We start from the raw sequence: 19,783 nt of genomic DNA, 5'->3' as shown, positions 1-19,783 counted from the left end.
TGGTGGCCTAGGGGTCAAAGGTCAAGTTCACTGTGACCTAGAATGTAGGAAGTGGTTCTTTTTGAAAGAGTGGCTGTCTTTATTGCATGAAATTGTTCAGTGCACAATACTGTAGACAATGTATATATGGACAACTGGTAAGATACATGTGTTTCTTAATGAATCCTACATTCTTAAAATAAATTTTGAAATCAGTTTCCAACTTTAGAGGGAGTAAATGCAGCTATATCTCCAACACTTGCCACACTTGATTAGACAACCATCCACCCGCAGGGGGGCTTCTACTGGCTTCAGTGAGCATCTCAAGTTTCAATTCCAAAAAAAAAAAAAAAAAAGCTAAGAGGAGCACTGAACATGGCCAGCAGTGAGATGAGGGTTAACAGGATTTCCAGGCACGGATAGCAGCAGAGGAAGCAAAGTGTGTCGTGGCTGTGGGGGGTCTGCGGGTAAAGAGAGCGTGGGATGGTTCAGCAGCGGCTATACTGGCGGTTTGTGGGCAGCTCGCCGTTGTCTGTCTATGGATTTCCTGAAGGGATGTGAAGAGGCGCTGAGTGGAAGTGAGGGAGGTGGAGGTAATGAAGGGCTGTGGGAGCTGCAGGAGCTACAGTATAAAGACTTCCAGACCTCAGGACAGAGGCAGAGGAGAGCAGGAGTAACCACTGGTTCTGTGATGAGAAATCTGAGAAGTGTGTGTATGTGTGTGTGTGTGTGTGTGTGTGTGTGTGTGTGTGTGTGTGTGTGTGTGTGTGTGTGTGCGCACGCATGTCACAGTTCAACATGAGTGCAAAAGAATGCCTAGAGGTAGAGTGTAATGTGTTATGTGTAAGTGTGTGTGCGTGTTTTTGGACCTTTATCTTGTCCTGAGGGCAGGCGTGCATGTGTGTGTGTGTGTGTGTGTGTGTGTGTGTGTGTGTGGCAACCATGTCCTCACTGCAAGTGATCGTAGGGCCATCAGCCCAGAAGACACTAACGGGGCCTGATGCTCACCCATGAGCCATGCAGGGAGTCGCACTAGTTGCACACACAGACACACACACACACACCATCATCCTACATCCCCTCTCTCCAATGCTTGTTAGGTTTTAACATCTTGCATGATATAATGGCAAAGTCTGCACTACATTCCTCTGCCACATGGGAATATACACGCACAATAAAAACACACGTACACACACATATGTTCACTATCATACACCTATCTCTGGAGGGACCCTAACCTTAATAATCACAACTGAATACCCAACAATAACCCTAAATCATCCATAACTGTCCAACATTTTGGTCCTCACAAATATAGTACAACAAAACCACACCAAACCACCAACCAAAGCTCAACACGCACACACACTTTTTCTGACACAATGTGCATGCAACTTAAATGCAACATTCTACATGCACACACACACTTACATACTCACACACAATCAAACAGCTCGCGTCTCTCCTTGACCTTCACTTCAACCTCCCACAGTTTGTAAGCAGCATGTGGCCCAGCTGACAGGCCAACAAGTAAACAAACAAAAGAGCCGTTCCATATTTCATGAGCTATCATGGGAAAATACAGTGAATATGCTCGAGGCTGGGACACAATAGAGAAAAATCCAGATTATCATAATTACATGGACAGGTCGACTTTTAGGGCTACATGAGGAAATATCACTGTTTTTCTTCTTTTTTTTATATTAACGGCACCAGGACTCAAAATACAGGTGTATCTGATGTGGACAAGACAAAATGTAAATACTTTTCTACCAAACACGAGATTCATCAGGAAGTCTGTCAGTGTCAACACACCTGAACCTAATGAGCCAATCAGGACAACTTTCTAATTGTATGTCAATCACATTACATGCCCATTCACTCGCTCACAAGCCAGACATGCACTTCTTACCAACTCAGCATCCAGCTAGATGACACAACTTCAGTAACACTATCTACTGCAAGTAAAATATACTTAAAAATTTTGGTGTCACCTAAAGTTTAATACAAATAAATCATAAATCTTGTTGATCTATTTTCATACCTACTACTTTCTTGGTTTAGTTGCATACTGTTTTGTGTGGCCAAATCATTTTAAATACACTGTATAAGAAGTTATTTTGACTGTACATTTTGTCAGAAGTTTATAGTTGAATGTTTGATATGATACATAAAAATGTGTTTATAATAAATTAAATTTATAAAAAATCTATCTGTTAATGTAAATATTTGTTGTAAATGATCAATGTCAATTCCTCAACACACGTGACTGTCTCTTACAGCACAAAGTCAGAACAACAATTTCTAAATGTTAATGAAAACATACACTCATGAAGCACTTTGTCAGGATCACCATACTAATACTGGATGAGGCTTCTCTTTGCTCTAAGGACAGCCTGACTGTCTGAAACCTTCCTTTGATTCTGCTCCATGTTGATGTGATGTGAATAATTTCTTCACATTTGTCAGCTGCACATTCATGCTGCCAATTTCCTGTCCTATCACATCCCAAAGGTAGGCTGTGGCATTCAAACGATGATTGACTGGTATTAAGGGGCTTATAATGTGCCAAGAAAACATTCCCCACACCATTACACCATCACCAGCCTGGACTGTTGACACAAGGGAGGTTGGGTCCATGGATTCATGCTGTTGATGCCAAATTCTGACCCCGCCATCTGCGTGCCTCAGCAGAAATCCAGATTCATCAGACAACGCTGACAACTGTCCAGTTTTGGTGAGTCTGTGCCCACTGTAGCCTCAGATTTCTGTTCTTGACTGGGAGGAGTGGAACCTGACGTGGTCTCCTGCTGTTCTAGTCCATCCACCTCGAGGTTGGACCTGTTGTGCATCCTGAGATGCTTTTCTGCTCCCCACAGCTATGAGGAGTGATTATCTGAGTTGCTGCAGCCTTTCTGTCAGCTCCAATCAGTCTGGCCATTCTCCTCTAACCTCTCTCAAGGCATTTCTGTCTGCAGAGCTGCTGCTCACTGGATGTTTTTTGTTTCTGGCACAGGTGTTCTTAATAAAGAGCTTAGTGAGCGTAACGTGCAAATGTTTACAAATGGTACTACAAAATAAAATTCATATAGTATAATATGATGGGGCCTCGAAATGAGCTCAGAGGGACACTAGAAGTGTGTGTCGTCTGCTGTGGTGGCTGAAGAATCTATTGTTCTAACAGAGCAGGATCTTTTTGAGAGGTAAGGTCTGAGAAAAGTCTGTGCTGACCCAGAGATACCCACCCAGTGCTTAAGGCAGTCAATTAAAATTGTATGATCAACTGTGTCAAAAGCCGCACTTAGGTCTAAAAGGATTAAGACCAAGCAATCTCCTGCATCTGCCGTTTAAAAGAGGTCATTTGTTACTTTCATAGAGGGCTTTTAAATGTACAGGATAGCACCCTAAAACATTATTCAAATCTATGAAAAAAAGGAAACATGATTTACATAACTGTAAAAAAAAAAAACACTGACAGAGGCAGTAAAGAGTGTTGATCACCTACAAAAAACTGACAGTTGTAGGTTGTGTTAACATAAAACTGCGAAGACACACTTTTCTTTTCAATGGATACCGAGGTGAAATGAACAATTCTGAAAACTGATCATCTGATCATCACAAAATGCCAAGTGTATGATTCACTGTGGGCATCTGGCCCTGTTTTGTCTGAAAGCATTGTATGAATGGGATGAATTCAAATGGAAACGCTGGTGAAAAAGTGGCACAAAAACTTGTCTTTTATTTAAAGGGGAGAAGACTTACATCTCCCTCCACACAGACCATGAATATTTCAGTCTTAACTTTGCTCCACACAGAGCAGCACTCTCACCCACGCCTGCACAACACACACACACAAATACACAGAGACACAGACACACACACACACACACACACACCAACATGCATAAGTCAATTGTTAAACTCACAGGTCAAAGCGTAGATTCTGTCTCTCCTCAAAGAAATAGTCCAGGATGAATTTGCGAACAAAGTCAGGGTTGAGGGTGTTGTCTATGACTTCTGTTCTGCCAAACTAGAGAAGAGGTGAGACAAGAGACACCGTTATTGTGAGGTACTTTTACGTATGTAAAGAATCTGAATACACCAATTTATACTTGATTGATCTGAAAATATTTGTCCCTAGCACTAATTTACATCCAAAAACATGGGAATATAAAAAAAACGGAGTTATCCTTTAACCTAGCATTAATCGCCGTGCTCTCAATATTTACACTGTAAGATGACTCACAGGCCAGCCTCCCAAAAACTCACTGTATTCCTTCAATATGACTTAAGGAGCTTAAACGAGGCATTGCTACTTGGAAGCATTCACTGGTTATAAATAATTCCCCCCAACCACCCCACCCTTTTACTCACCTCTCTCCATTCTCTGTTGGCTATTCCTTGAGTGTACAGCACACAAACTGTTGAAACAGGGGAGGGGCAGGGGAGAAACAAGAGAGGGTTAGAGCGATTGAAGAGTATTTAACAGTGAACAAACAACGCAGAGAAGTCAGCTAAGAGCGTGTTCTTTCCCCGGACCCCAACATGAGAAGAAAACTCCTAATTAAATGTCACTAGAACTTTGCCTTGCAGCATGATGATATTTCAGAGAAGGGGAGAGGAGGGAGGGACAGGGAGGATGGGGATGGGGTTAGTGAGTATCTGTGTGGGTGGAGGAAAAGTCCTCCTTATTAACATTTGAGCGTATCTGTCCGAGGGAGTCTTGGAGTGTTTTTTGATGACGGACCACAAGCGACAACAGAGCGAGGCAATCAGCTGGCACTAAAATGACATTTCATTTGCATCCTAGCAGCCGTTACTGTATTCACACATGGTGTCACATGGCAGAGACTCACAGCTCTGAAAACCCCTGGGACTAGACACTTTTAAATCTGTTTTAACTGGTTTATATAATGAAACAGTCAACTTGGAGTGGTGGAAATGCAAATTTAAGACATGGACTATTACAAGACTCCAAACAGCATAAAAACTCTGATGTAAGTATGTATATATAAATAAAAGAGTCATACCTACATTTATGAAAGATTAGCTTTTATGTGAAATATAAAGACTGGTCCCTAAAACTGCCATTTTTGGCAATCATGACTATCATGTTACAGCTTGTGATGCAACAATCATCCTGTTTACATAGCTGATTGGATGCTGCTGCAGATTTACTCATTACTAAAGTCTTTAATAGCTAAGACATTTCTAAAGTTTTTATGGTGCAACCTGTTTCAGTTAATCACGAGTTTGAAAATAGCTAGTAATTACTAAGACGTTAGGAGCACACAAAATTACTAATGGATTTACAAATAGCTGTTGGCTGCAATTCAACCCAGTTAGATAAATTTGAAACAAATGCAGTAATGAAGACAGCAATCTGCATTTCATCTATTTAATTATTCTCTCTTACTGTTTAAAAACACTGATATTAAGAATAAGACACCTAACTGCTCTGTTTTTGTATGGCTGCTATTTACTGCTGTAATTTAAGCACCATCCTTTGGGGATGATCTTTAAAATACACCTTATGAGCAGGGCAGAGGAACCTCTTTTCCAAGGCCACGACGACTACAACCTCTGTCTGTCCTTCTTGTATCTGGTCGCACAAAACGCAGTAAAAACGAAAAAAGGGTAGAAAAAAAACTAAGAGACTTGAGCCTACTAGCTCATGTTCAGCGAGTGCTAAGTAACCACTAAGATGGTCTGCCTGGCTGCTAGACTACCCATGGGGATCCATGGCGTGGTTGGTGAGCTGGTTGGGTAGCTCAGTGGTTACTGAGAGTTACTGTGATAACAGCAAGAATGTGTCTGTCATTTAACAACATAAACTCTATAGGATATGAAGGTTAATAAAACCATTTCAGTGCCTTTTCAATGTAACGCTGTCAGCAAGGCATCCAGTGTTACTTTGCTGTCTCTGTCTTGGTGCTGTCCAAACCTGCTGTTTGATGAACTTTAACTTTAAGGACGAAGACAAGGATTTACATTTTATCAACAGGACAGAGGCTCACTGAAGCTAAAAGGTCAAACTATGTAAATGTAGCATAAAAACACATAGACGCACAAGACATTCTCTTTTAAGTGCTGCATCAAAAAAACAGAACTTGAGTCGATCTTGTGACATCTGATTATGAAGGCAACAACTTCCACTGCGGTGACATGCATTATCATTAATTACAGCATTAATTAAATGCAAATTTATGCCTGAATTAATGTATGAGCTACCACCAACTGATGAAATGACATGACTGATTTAATCATGGACTCATTAACGGTTGTGATTGTGAGTGAAAATCATCTTTGGTGTCAAAATCACCAGGCCTATCTGGTGATTTCCTGTTTTTTCTCCCCCAAAACTGACATTTCATCTTTCGAAGCTTCTGCTGAGCCAAAATACGCTATATTGTTGCAAACATTTTGTAGAAAAACTGATGTTTTTTCCACCACACAGCCACGCTGAAAATGTCACACTGTTTTTGAGTGCAAACACAAAGAACAAACGTCCTAATTATTCAGCATCTGGTATGGTGGCAGGAGTGTACAAACGTGCGGTGTTTTGGCAGACTGTCAGTCTGAGTGTTGTATATGTTGCATTGTGGATGGCGTGCAGTGGGCTGGGGCTCAGCTGGTTGACTATACAGTCATCCTTTAATCTTGCCATGAAGCATCGGATGACACATGGGCTCTGCATTATTGTGCAGGGGAAAAAGCAATGTATCAATCACACGCCCATAAATAGCGATGCATCCTTGCATCCGTACCGGCACACTTTCAACTCTTTGTATTCATCAGGCTGATGATGAGGGCAGGAGCTTGACAATAGCACTGCTAAGACCATCTCTGCTTTGAATGTGGGAGAGACTGACGGCACATACTTTGATAATGTTCTTGTCTGCTTAATGCCCTTTTCCAATCTGCTGAAGCACACTGATCAAAGTGCATCCACATTCATGCACCACAGGATCGGCGGCTAAAATGCAGCGGCTACGGATATAAACACGCACAAACATGCACAAAACAGAAACACTGGATTGTTGTCCAGCTTTATAAGCTAATATGAATATGGTACGTGAGCCTGCCTGCGGCCCTGGATGTGTGCACTTTTTGCGTGTGTGCGTAGCTCTGCTGAGGCGATCTAATGCTGTGTGACTGGGGCCAGTGTTGTCAGCAGAGCAGAGACATGGACGCAGCACAAGTGCCTCCTTGCATAAATGTTGGGGCGGGCAGGGATGCTCATCCTCCTCTCTCACCGTCTGACACTTAAAGGTGCAATCCGCGATTCGGGGAGCTCATCAATTATGGGTTCACACACACACCTACATCACTGTGCTCGCTGTGCATCACCCAGGTGGCAAAGTGCTGAATATTTAGGAAATAAAGCAAGGTGATGCTGAAAAAAAACTGCATGCTAACCAAACCATGGATAAATAGAGGGTAAAAAATAAAAGATACAGTACATATATTTCAACTTTATCATTTCAGCATAACTCTGAGTATTTTCCTCCCATCATGTTTATTTTTAGAGGGCTTTTAACCGACAGGACTGTCAGAGTCTGTTACAGAAAACAAAGCAGGCACGACAGATGAAAACAGCAAGGAGCTACTTTACAATCTTCAGGCTTGTCTGTGCCTGAGTACATGACTATGAGAGGATCTGCTCTCAGCATTTAGTGAGACTGGGTTTTCTTTGAAATTTTCAACAATAGGGCTGATATCTATATCTCTTTCCTTTTACAAATTAAAAAAAGACTAAGCTTTCAAATTCTATATGATGCCGAAACGCAAGCAGCCGTACAAGATCTTTGCTTGAATAAAATATTCTAAAACTGGTCTGATTTAAAGCAACATTAGGGAGCTATTTTACCTTAAAATGACAGCTTAAGAATTCTTTTGATGATACGCGGAAGAGGTGCATAGCTGAGTGATAGTCAGCGGCCTAAACTGCTGGAATCAGGCCTAGCAAGTTCAAGAGTAATCCAGAATAAGCCGAACTGTAGATCAGTGTTATCACATCACAGATGTTCACAGAAGACAAACCTGTACAAAAAAAGGAAAAAAAACTGGCAGACTAACAGACTATTTTTTGTCAATGCATTTTAAGGTTTCACAGATTCTGCCCTCCACAGGATAAAACGAACAACTGCTGTATTTACGTCCTTCCCAAGACTGTCAATTACCTGGCTGATATTGTGGAGGATGATGAACCTGTTCAGACCACACCAGTTTTTACACCAGTTCTTAGTACAGTTTGACAGTTTTCAAGGCTTGATACCTAGCCCGAGTGTTTACATGTTTAGCTAAACACAAAACCATTCTCTGGAATGACACTCATTTTGCATGTTTAACGGAAAGGAAAAACGTCTTCAATCCAAAACATTCCTCTATCAAGGCAAATTGCTGTTAGATTGCAGACTGGGCCTTTAAAAACCACTGGACCAGTTGCCAAATTGAACCCCTGCTGTCAAGGCAGAGAGGAGTGTGTGTGTATGTATGTGTGTGTGTGTGTCCTTTAATCTGTGGGAGGGAAGTGGCTGGTTTGTGTGTGAGGATGATCTGGCTCCCCTCACTCATGTTGGGAGTGGAGAACAGTGACGAATACGACCCCTGACATATGCAAATGTCTACTGATTCACACTTGCAAGGCAGAGCATGTGAGTGAGTGAGTGTGAGTGTGTGTGTGTGTATATATAACCGTGTGTTTGTACAGTTAAAATCTTCCTGCATGTGGTAGATATTTGTTTGTGCTTATTTCTGTTTGTCTGCAGAATTTAAGGTCCACTACGAGCGCTCGTGCATGTGAGCATGTGCACGTGGATTTGTGTTTGCCCTGCTGAGAGCTGGTGTGTATGTTCATATTTGTGTGTGTGTGTGTGTGTGTGAGGTGGGAGGTGAGCTTACTTGGATCAGACTTGGAGAACGTGTCTCTGTCCAGAAGATTTCTGAAAAACAAGAAAACAAAGAGACACATTGACATAAAAATTAATTGCACTGCTCTCCCACTTCAACAAAGAAAGTGAGAACTAGGAAGTTATTACATCATTAAACCTTGCCTAATTAGCTCTCTCACTGACCCTGACAACTTGTTTACCCATAATCCTCCTCTGACTTGATTAACAAAAGACATTTCATCTAGTCACTGAGGAAGCAACATTAAACAGACTATAAAATTGAGCTTAAAGTGGGGCCCATTTATATTTCAAACATACAGAGAAAACAGCAGAGGAGAGGACCTATTTTTCACTTTTTTGCACTCCCTGGGTGCCAGCAACAGCAGTGGAAGCTGCCATCAAATTTACATGACACTTCACTCTTTGCATGGGGAGGGATAAATGCACCGAAGAGTCCCATTGCAGAGCAGATGCTCGGTGCCACTGAGGTACTCCACGGTTAAACAGCGCTGAAGGAATTAAATATGCACACAAAGACGACAAGTCACAGCTGCCTGAGATCCAAGAAGAAAGAAATTGAGGAGCAGCTCCAGCTCAGGAAAGGGAGACCCAGCCTGTTACGTCAGCAGCTGTGTGGACCTTTGTGGTTTTAACTCTGTGTCATTTGCTTACAGTGTCCAAGTCTCAGGAGGAGGCAGCCAGGGGGACAGGGACAAGCCTGACAACACCCAAAGGGGCAGAAGTGAACCTTCACTCAGTCACTCAGCTTGTACTCCTGCCAAATCCTACATTAAAACCCCATAAAGCTTTCATAGAGCCAACCCAGAAAGACTAAATAATATGAGTGGCTTGGCCATTAGCAGTAAGTCCAGCGGGACACATTACCCAAAAATCTAGTGTTGTAGAACTGAAAGTATTTTATGCAATAAAGGTAATAAAGCTAATAAAGGACATAAAATTTAAAACTACTCTCTATAAAATAATTTAATAATCACAAGTCATAAAACTGGTCTTGATTTAATCCAGTTCATTGCAAAAAAAATACCAATACCAATTACTGAGACAGTGTCTACTAGTGACCAGAGGTGTTGTATTGGATTGTGTTAAGATGTTATTGTGCCGTCTGTGTTCATCTCAGTATGTCTGCATTTATATTCCATCATTTTCATTTATCTTCAAATAAAACCTTTACATTGTCAAACCCACTGTAGAGTAGCTTGTAAGTAAAAGAACACTGCACCAATTTAAGGTATATTCCTACAGTCAGGGGACAATTAAACTAGGAGATTTTTAGTGCATGCTTCTTTCTCTAAAAACCATGACTACTGCCCATTACACAAATGGATAGCAGCTTGCCCCCTGGCCCTTAGAGGACACTTTCACTTCTTCCTGAAGATATCAATGTCAAGAAATACAGAAAAAAGAGGGAAAACAAACTAAACCTCGACAGAACTTCTTCTGCACATATATGAAACAACCACCACCAAGACAAAAGATGAGTTGTCCTGTAGAGTGTCTAAAGTCTGCAGCAAGAACATTTCACAGCAAGCTCTCTCAACACGACAACCCAATCTGACATTCATCATTCATTTCCATAATGACTTGTGAATATTCTTTGATCTTGCGCCTGTATTGACAGGATAACTGCAACACGACAACAATGTCACTTTCTGCTGTTTGTCCTGACAGACAATAGTCATAACAGTACAACCACATGATGTCCTAGCAAATGAACAGCAGTGCTGTAGGTTACAGGGCTGCATGAGACAGAAAAAGAGACTGCAGTTGATTTGGTTTTATGTTCAGTGTTAGATTCATGAAGCTGCTGCATTTCAGCTAAAAACAGGAACATTTGCATTTCCTTCTGTATCAGATGTATCAGTGCAATGAACATTTGATACTGAAGCAAGAAAACTGTGACTCTCATTTTATCCAGAATCACACTTTGGTGAATAACATACAGTATTTTAATACAGAAAGGATCTTCCTCATCTGACCTGAGGGAGATTTACATGTCTTTTAGATCAGCAGGAGGTAGCTGCTGTCACGTGCACAAATCAACGCACATGCCAAATCACGAGCTTAAAGGGTCATGCACGATGTTAAAGACATAAGTTATGAATTTAGCCACGTTTTGGTGAAAATGTGTGTGTTTGTAACACACTGAGCATACTGATGGGGCATGAAGAAACTGTTTGATGCCTTTCTTTCCCCTGTGAAATTTGTCACATTTAAAATCAATTGTATCTCAAGTGAATTTAAGTTGACCTCAGCCATTATGCTCCATGAGTGAGAAACAATATTTTTTTTTTTTTTGCTTTTAAAGCCCACAGGGTGTGACCTATTCTTAAGAAAGATGACCTTGTGTTTATTACTTTAAGTTGTAATAATCGCAGCAGCATGACTTTGTCCATATTGTGCACTGCTGACAAAGAGAGAGTGAAAGAGATAAAGGGGGAGAGTGGTGTGGAGAGAGGTTCCTGCTATCATGCTGGCTGCAGGGCGAGCGCTCTGTCGCCCGTCCTGTCCTGTATGACAAGCAGCGAGTGTCTAGAAACCGTTGATGGCTAGTGATGTATCTAGATCAGGCACTCAGTGTTGTGCTGATCCCAGTGTGGCCCAGATGGTAAAACACTACGCTCTGTTGCCTCGCTGTCAAGGCACGCCCACCGGCCCTTCCCCAGCTCTGAAACCTTAAATAAATGATAATAAGCGATGGAATCGGGTCTAGCCATATCAGGGCTGTGTTTTATGACTGGCGCAACGTCTGAGGGATTGCGTAGGAGTGAGAAGTGGGCGACTTCACCTGCCAAATGGGATAAATGTCCAATAAAAAGCAATACTGTACCCTGTTGGCTGCCATAGGAGTATGAGTGGAGGCAAGGAACAAGATGCAGTGAAGGAAAGAAGAGGAAAAAAACAGTGTCAGGAGTGTATGAAAGACAGCACGCAACTGTACGTGTGTGTGCATTTGCAGGCAGAAGTGCACACACTTATATGGATATGGTAACCTCCCTATGATTCATGTGCACCCGAGGGCTTCCACCTGGCCCTGATAGAGACAGGCGACTCTTTAAAAAGCCCTTTCCACCGCGGGCAGCCCAGGGAAACATCTGGGCGGTCCGAGCAGAGTGCCTCGTCGTTCATCAAACATTTATGAGAGCGGTCCCTCCTCGACACCAGAATTACATTTGAAATCCCACCAGTTACATCACAGCCACCTAAACATGGCAGCAGGAGCTTTAAATACCTGTATGTGAGGGGGGAGAGGGGAGGGGAGGGACTTCCATCTGCGAGAGCAATTGAGATTAAGTTTTCCAAGATGAGTTTTTTTTTAAAAAAAAAGGGAATATGCTTGTTTTCCAAGCTGACATAAAAAAGAGGATCAAATGGGATTTCATCACAGGTACAGGCCGAGGGAAATCACTTCTTTCTTTCATATACTGTTCATCTATAGCTTGCACGTTACACTATTACACATAAGGAATTCCTTATATTCCTACATTTCCATACCCTTCCTGCAACCTAAGTGTCAATTAAGTCTAGTTTCTAGTTTAAAACAAGCTTAATCCAGACTACTGATAGTATTAGCTCTAAAAAGGATTTACGGTGTGATCCAGAGACAGAGGACCATAGCTGTGTTTTTACAATATCTGTCTCTTTCACTACAAACTACCACTACAAATATACAAACACTGTTTGAGATTTTTATTGCATCTTTCCTAATCTTTCCACATTGCATAATACAGAGAGAACTTATTCAAAACCAGTGGCTGCCAAGATGTCTGAAAAAATATATTCTGAAAAATAGCTGTATGAAAATATAATTAGCTTTAGTGCGATGTAAGGCAACAAACAGCTATCATCAATTAACTGGATCACTGCTTTTACAGTTAAGTGTTAGGGAGCTGTGACTTAAGCAATCTGTTGCAAAAGTCCTGAATGGGGAATTTTGTCACTAACTTTTATTGTATGTTAGTATAAAATGAAAACTGCCACCAGTGCTTTCCTCAACAATTTCCCACCATTCAACTTCCTCCAACTAACTTCACACATGCTATGAGATGGATGTGAAGGCATACATTTTTTTGCCTGGGTGGTCCCCAGTAGGATTGGAAGCATTAACCCCGGCAGCGTTAGTGCCAGCTCACTGAACTCCCATCACATAACCTCATGTTAAGTCCACAAGGTTGACATTTAGCCCCCCAAGCCATTGTGTAGGTTTGCTTACTGTAAGTGCAGCAGCAGTTGTCTGTGGAGCTATGAACTACCTAATCAAGACGCCCCCGCTGTGAGCGAAGGCACAGTAATGAACAGCACAAGCTCGTCCTGCTGGGAGGATAGCAGCAGATCAATAAGGTCAATTGAGTCTGAAGAAAACTCTGAGCTCTTCTGATCAATCCACCTTTGAAGCACCTGAGACACTCTCTTAACTCCCAACGATTTTCTCAGATTCTCAATGTGTGTTTGTACGTGTGTTCAGGGGAAAATGATGTGCATCCAATAATGAACTAAAGGAATCCTACTTTACTGAGAGAAAGTCACCACATCAGCAGTACATGTACGTTTTACAACAGAAAAATGGCTGATGAAGTAACTTTGGAATGACTTTCCACAACACAACTGCAGCAGTAAAATCCTTATTGTAAAACATTTAATTGACTTTGCACAACAGTGTTGTTTCATCCATTCCTGTGTCTATGTTTACCTCAGGTAAGAGTAAAATAATTTTATATACAAGTCCAACTAAAGCTGGATTGGACCCGTTGCAGGTACCGGTTATTATTTTGATAATTTTCAGACATGGATGTAACTTCTGTGGCTCTGAACAAAAAACAGATCATGCAATATTCACTCAGTACTGTAGGGTTGCTGAGGCTGAAACTGGTCATGCGCTACTAGAGTTTACAATTTGTATCTTACAGCTCAGTCTGGAGCATCTGTTGTTATATTTGTAGACTGTAGACTGACTGTTTCATATCAGATAAATATGGTAATTATTTCACAACATCTAAGAACAGAGGACAGCTCTTTTTTTAACCACACTGCTTCTTACATATAACACACCTACTTACTGTAAATCAACTGAAGAGCACTGTGGATTTCACTCTTATAATGTCTTATAATGTGTTTACTGCTTGCCCTAAAAGTTGAAAAAGTCAAGATTTCTTTTGAGTTGAAAAGACAGGATCTGCATAAAAATCACATATTGTGCTCAGTAGAAAGGCATCAAACACTGGACACTAATCAACATGATGTCCTCAAATCTGTCCACAGCAATCACAGAGATGGAAGAAAGTGGCTATGCAAAAGATGAAAGCAGAGGAACAGAGGGGACAAGAGGTGAGGTGGTTAGTAACGCGATGGAGCCGAGTTGGCTCTCTGAGGTAACCAGGTGAAGCCGCGGTGGCTGGCTGGTGCCTTAATTAGGCTAAATGACTCCTTCAAAAACTCATTAATGCAGCCACTCAGCATGACCCCCACTGGGCCTCCTGTGGTTTTGACCTGCCACCTGAGACCAACTTGCTCTGTTGGTTTTTATGCTCATTGCTCTGTTTCACCTAAATGGTGCCAAATTTGTAAGACCAAGAACCAATACACACTTTAGGGAGCAAAGCTGCAAGGTGAAACAACACAGAGAGAATGAAGTGGAGGGTAAACAGCCTGTCTGTCTAGTCAAGTTTCATTAAAATTGATGGAAACTGAAGTTGTACTTGTTTAGTTTTAGTTATTAGCAAATAAATCAACCTGATAATTGAAAGGGAATTGAGTGGAAGTTAAGACAGATACACAGATAAAAAGTTTTGATAAATATATAGCAAACAACAGGTGTGAAAAAACAGAAACATGAAAGAAAGGATAATAACTTAGGATAAATTACATAAACAAACTGTATGTGAAGGACTATCTGTAGCTCATTAAAATAGGATACAAAGCCACATTTTTTTCTTTCCCCAGATGGCAAAATGCATGGCAGCGCATGAATTATTCCAGTATCAGAAAAAAAACAGTAACCTGTTACTGTATATTATACAGTTGTCTGTTAAAGTAGTTGTCCATTTTCTTTACTTCACTGTCAGAATATACTTCATTAGGTACACATCTATAATCTAATGTGATTCAATACAAATTAAGTCTTTTATGTTGCCAGTAATGTTCAAATTTTGGTGGTGTGCTGCACTGCATTATATTCAGATTCAGTTACTAATGCTCTTCCCCACTCATCTATGTGAATGCAAGAGACAATGAATAAGAAACACCTCAACCTAACCTTTAACTATGACTTCAATAATAGACATATCATTTAATTCACACACTTTCAACAATGTCAACTAAATGATAATTAACTTCATGAAGGTAGAATTTATGGCAGAGCTGTCTGGAATTACAATTGTAGATTGTGGTCCTTTATAAAGCGGCTATTAAGTGTGTACTGTGTGTCTTCTACAATTACATTACATTAACTTAACATTAAGACCAACTTAAATACAATAAGTGCATTCAATCTCCATAGGAACAAGACCTAAATGTCAATGTAACTCACAAGCACATACCTGCCAAACGACTACGAGGGTGTTCAGGCAGCAAAACAGGTTTGTTTAGTACTAGGAAATTACCCAACAGGTGCAAAACAAGACAAAAAAGACTAATGCCTCAGAAAACTCTGCTATTTTGATAATTGTGATATCTCAAGCAAAATGGTATTAACATCTGCAGTTGAAGCTTCTCAAATATGTTATAGCTCATCTGATAAACCCACGTTATTAGAGTAATGCTGGCTGTTTGTGTAGAGCTGAAACATCATAAGAAACATGCACACAGGATTCCTTCTCTGCTTCAACATGTCTTTCTGTCTCTTTCTTCACCTTCCTCATGGAAAGTGCAACATCGGCTGTGACACATCGACCGGCCTCTCAGCAGGTCAGCGTCCGGCTTCAATACAGCCACATCACAACACGTCAATTCTGCGACGGGATACACTTCCTACCTTTTGTGCCCAAAGGTCACGGCTATCTCTCCGCTGTGGACCACTCAGATCAGGAGACAGCCACACCGACGTGAACACCTACATCTTTGTGCACAAACATTCCCTCTGAGGATCTGCAGGGTTCATTTGATTCTGCAGCTTTAGAGGCCTGCTAGAGAACACTGTTTACTCTCCATGCACAAAACTAAACTCCAGTAAGCTCTGTGTACGTGTGTCATCAAGGCCTTCTGATCAGAAGTGATAGGCATTCATCAGTCAAACGGCTGTTGCAGCAGACTGCAGGATTTCCTCTCACTGATGCACAATATTGGACTTGAGTTAATCAATCTGTCACTTCTTCTGCTCGACTACACATGTGATGAGTCCGGCAATGGTTTGGGTTTATTGAGTGAAGGAAGGCTCTCACTGAAAGATGGGATCTATCTAGGCTGAATGCCTCAATAGATTTGTCGACACGCAGAGACACACCAAAGTGGGAAAATCACACCATCCACCCTCAGGGCTGGTAAATTTTGTGTTGGTGAAGCAACTGAAGGTGTTGACTCTGCTATCAGCTCAGGTGGCTAAAAATTTTTTTACAGTTATTTTCGGTTTAAAAATATAATCAAACTAATGGTAACTGAATGGATGTGTCTGTCAAGTGCAGGACATGATACCTGTCATTTGATTTCATTGATGGAAACATGAGAGCACTAGTAGTTCGAATTAGAACAAGATCATGATAAGACAATGAATTAATTCATTGACTAAAATACTTTTTTTTAAACTTAATAGTTGTCTTTTTTCCAAGCAAATATGGCTAACATTTTGTGGTTCCACCTTCTCAATTGTGAGAATTTGCTTGTTTTTCTTAGTCCTACACTACAGAAAATGGATAATTCAGAAAAAACAAGCCGTTTGAGGACCTTAGGCTCTAGAGTATCATGGTGAGCATTTTTTGCCTTATTAATTGTATAGCCTGAAAAATTTAACAATCAAGAAAATAATCAATAGTTGAAGCCCTAATGTAGACAGTTTAAACTGTAATTTAATATGATCATAATTTCACTGCCCACTCTGGTTAAAAGTTTTCAGTAGGGCTGTTTCCTGTTTGAGCATGAGAAATAATTATGTATTCGAATTGTGTCGTAACCTATTCAAGTTCAAAATTTACAGTCCATAAGAGCAACAGACCATTTGAATTAGTTTTTCTTGTGGTCCAGCAAAGGGCACTTTTATAATTCACTATCAACTTGACCTATCAGGAATCTAAGCTACAAGGATCTGATAATCCCAACACCAAAGCATCTGAGAAGTGCTGTGTGGATGTTTAAGGTTCTACACCATAGATGGCAAAATTTACAACAAAGATACAACCACAATATACATTTCCAGGTTTGTGTGACAGATGGACAATGCTGGCCACATGTGGCTGATTAACAGACCACCATCTCTCACACTCACCTTCAAATAGTTTCAAACAAATTACATGTTAGTTGGAATTCAGCCAACTGACATTCCCTGGAGTACACCTCCACATCACTGCTGAAGTAGTGCAATTTTCAGCTTTCAGAGGACTCCAGTGATTTAGTATCGAACTTCCATAAAGATGGGGGATGTGCAAAGGACAGGTTTTTTAAAAAATGAAGGGTCAAGATAAAGCAGCAGAGACCAAGACCAAGAAAAAGAAGACTTTTTGTCCCTAATTATGGGGCATGCTCCAAAAATTCTAAATGCTAAATTTCCAATAATGCAAATAGTGTCTGGCTGGTAGACACTGATGCTTTTTCAACTCCACACCTCCAGTTTGTAATACAGGCTTTCTGTTATAAATAAGTAGCCTCCAAGCCAAAAAAACAAGACGTGACAAAGTTTTTCCAGAGCCACTGAAAACCTCATAAAGCTGTTTTCAAATGCCATTTTTCATAGCTCTGAGCAATCCGAACAAAATACATTTAGTTTAGCTGGATGTTTCTAAACTGGCAATAAAATGTTTTGTTTCTTTGTGATTTGCTCCATTAAGGCAGAAGGAGGCAAGCTTAAGTTCCACAAATACTAGTTATCAAGTTGAAACAGCAAATAACAAACCAACACTTCTATTTGAACACAGTACATGGTATTAGCTCGTGACTGGATGTTTCTGCTGGAGCTACTCTTAGTGGTTTACTCATCCTTTTCTGTCAGTGGCGACTTGTGTAATTTTGTCCATCACAGGCTAAGCTGTGCCAAAGGCCTGTCCGTGGTTTATTTCCTGCTGACATCTGACAGACACTAACAGAAACAGTCCGTTACTTAATGGTCCTATGACTCAAACTCCATTACAACCATTAAAGAAATGTAGCAATTTGTCACTACACCGCACGTCCATCCATCTGTTTTCTGTAACCACTTATTCCTTCCCAAGGTCACATGGTTCAGGGCTTATACATAATGTTTGCATGTGTAAGAACAGTATTGTGTGAGGAAATAGAAATGAGTCATGACTCTTAACAGAGTAGCTTTTCTTTCATGATGCCATCATTTCAAAAGAACAATTATTTTCTCCAGATGGTGGCTTCCTCATTTTGGGAGAAACATCTTCACAGGCTCTGATCTCAAAATCATTAGGGTCATTACCAGGCTGACTTCTTCTGTCGAGCCATTATCAGGCTTTTATCTTAGACTGAAGCTCAGTCTCCTGTAGCAGCTGGCTGATTTTAGGTCAGAGGAAACAAAATTCAGTGCAGAGTCTTTGTTCTTCTCTTCATTATGTGTCTCAGGTTTACAACACTTAGTTTCCAAGTAAAATAATATTAACTAAAAGGCAAAACTTACCCTAACCCTGACCAAAACAAATAGTTCTGACCAGTCTTCCATACGCTGACAGGATATTATTTTCTATTTAAAAGAACTTTGGCAGAACAGTGCAGTAAACACTTTACTGTAATTTTTAAAAAAGGCACACTGCCAATTTTTTGGCATTTATGTTCAAAAATGGAGTTTACCAATTATTCAGTATATCAAAAGTGCTGCTGTTTTGTTTCTAGTCAAGGATCAGTAAACTCTAGTTTAATGGAAATGATGTGAAATATACTGAATGTTACAGTCTTCACACTCACTGAAACTCAACTAATGCTAACATCTCTGAGAGATACTGGGGCGACATGTTGGCAGCACTCTCCACCATCATCATCAAAACACCAAATGAGGGAATATCTTTCAGAAGAATAGCGTTCATCCCTGCACAGAGCCGGACAATCTATGTCAAAGAGCACTGACACACAGCTCAAACATTTAATCAAATAATGAAGTTGATCAACAGAGAATAAATCTGAAACAACCTTGCAAATGCATTCCCCGGCTCCTGCTTATTAGTTAAGGATCAACATCTTTGCTTGTTTTGTCTAACCGGGAGCAAAACTCACTTTCAAGATGTCACCTTGCCCTATTGAACATGTGATTAGGTATTTTTCCCTACTTTCTGATCATAACCACCGATGTGCACAAAGGTGCAAGGTCCCTCTCAATGCTGCTTGCAGCTTTAATTGACATCTGCAGCCCTACACTGGAGCTGTTGTGGAAGCTTGTGATGGCAACACCTTACTAAGATGCGTAGCGTTGGTGTTTACCTTAATTCGTCACCTATCAGTTTCTCAGACTCTTAGATTGGACTTCAAATGTCTAAATTCATCAGACGAACAGTCTAAAACCCACAGACATTCAATTTATAATCATATAAAACACTGAAAAAACAGCATGTCCTAACCCTGAAGAAGCTGCAACCAGATAATGTTTGGTGTCTTCATCTTCGAAACTACGGCAATGTATTAATTATCACAATAGTAGCTGATACATTTTCTGTGAATCAATTCATCGATTAATCAAATAATTGTGTCAGCTCTAAGATAGATAGATAGATAGAAATTAAGATGAATAAGTAAATAACTAAATGTATTAAATTAAA

At 40.6% G+C, this 19,783-nt stretch overlaps 1 protein-coding gene across 3 annotated transcripts in view; it reads right to left on the bottom strand.

The window, feature by feature from the left end:
- The window catches only part of LOC108880870 (copine-8), a 55,955-nt gene that overhangs the window by 34,087 nt on the left and 2,085 nt on the right, over nt 1-19,783 (bottom strand). For all 3 annotated transcript variants that reach the window (XR_001960547.2, XM_051073166.1, XM_018672588.2), the window contains 3 exons: nt 8,884-8,924; nt 4,354-4,400; nt 3,906-4,009 (listed from right to left, as the gene is read on the bottom strand). Coding sequence is in view for 2 of the 3 variants with exons in the window: in XM_051073166.1 (XP_050929123.1) it covers nt 3,906-4,009; nt 4,354-4,400; nt 8,884-8,924 (192 nt within the window). In the remaining variant the exon portion in view is untranslated. The remainder of the gene's footprint in view (nt 1-3,905; nt 4,010-4,353; nt 4,401-8,883; nt 8,925-19,783) is intronic.

The sequence above is a fragment of the Lates calcarifer genome, linkage group LG10 (assembly GCF_001640805.2).
Source record: "Lates calcarifer isolate ASB-BC8 linkage group LG10, TLL_Latcal_v3, whole genome shotgun sequence".
NCBI lineage: Eukaryota > Metazoa > Chordata > Actinopteri > Centropomidae > Lates > Lates calcarifer.
The sequence above is the reverse complement of the archived record's forward strand: the minus strand, read 5'-3'. Positions and strand labels throughout refer to the sequence as shown.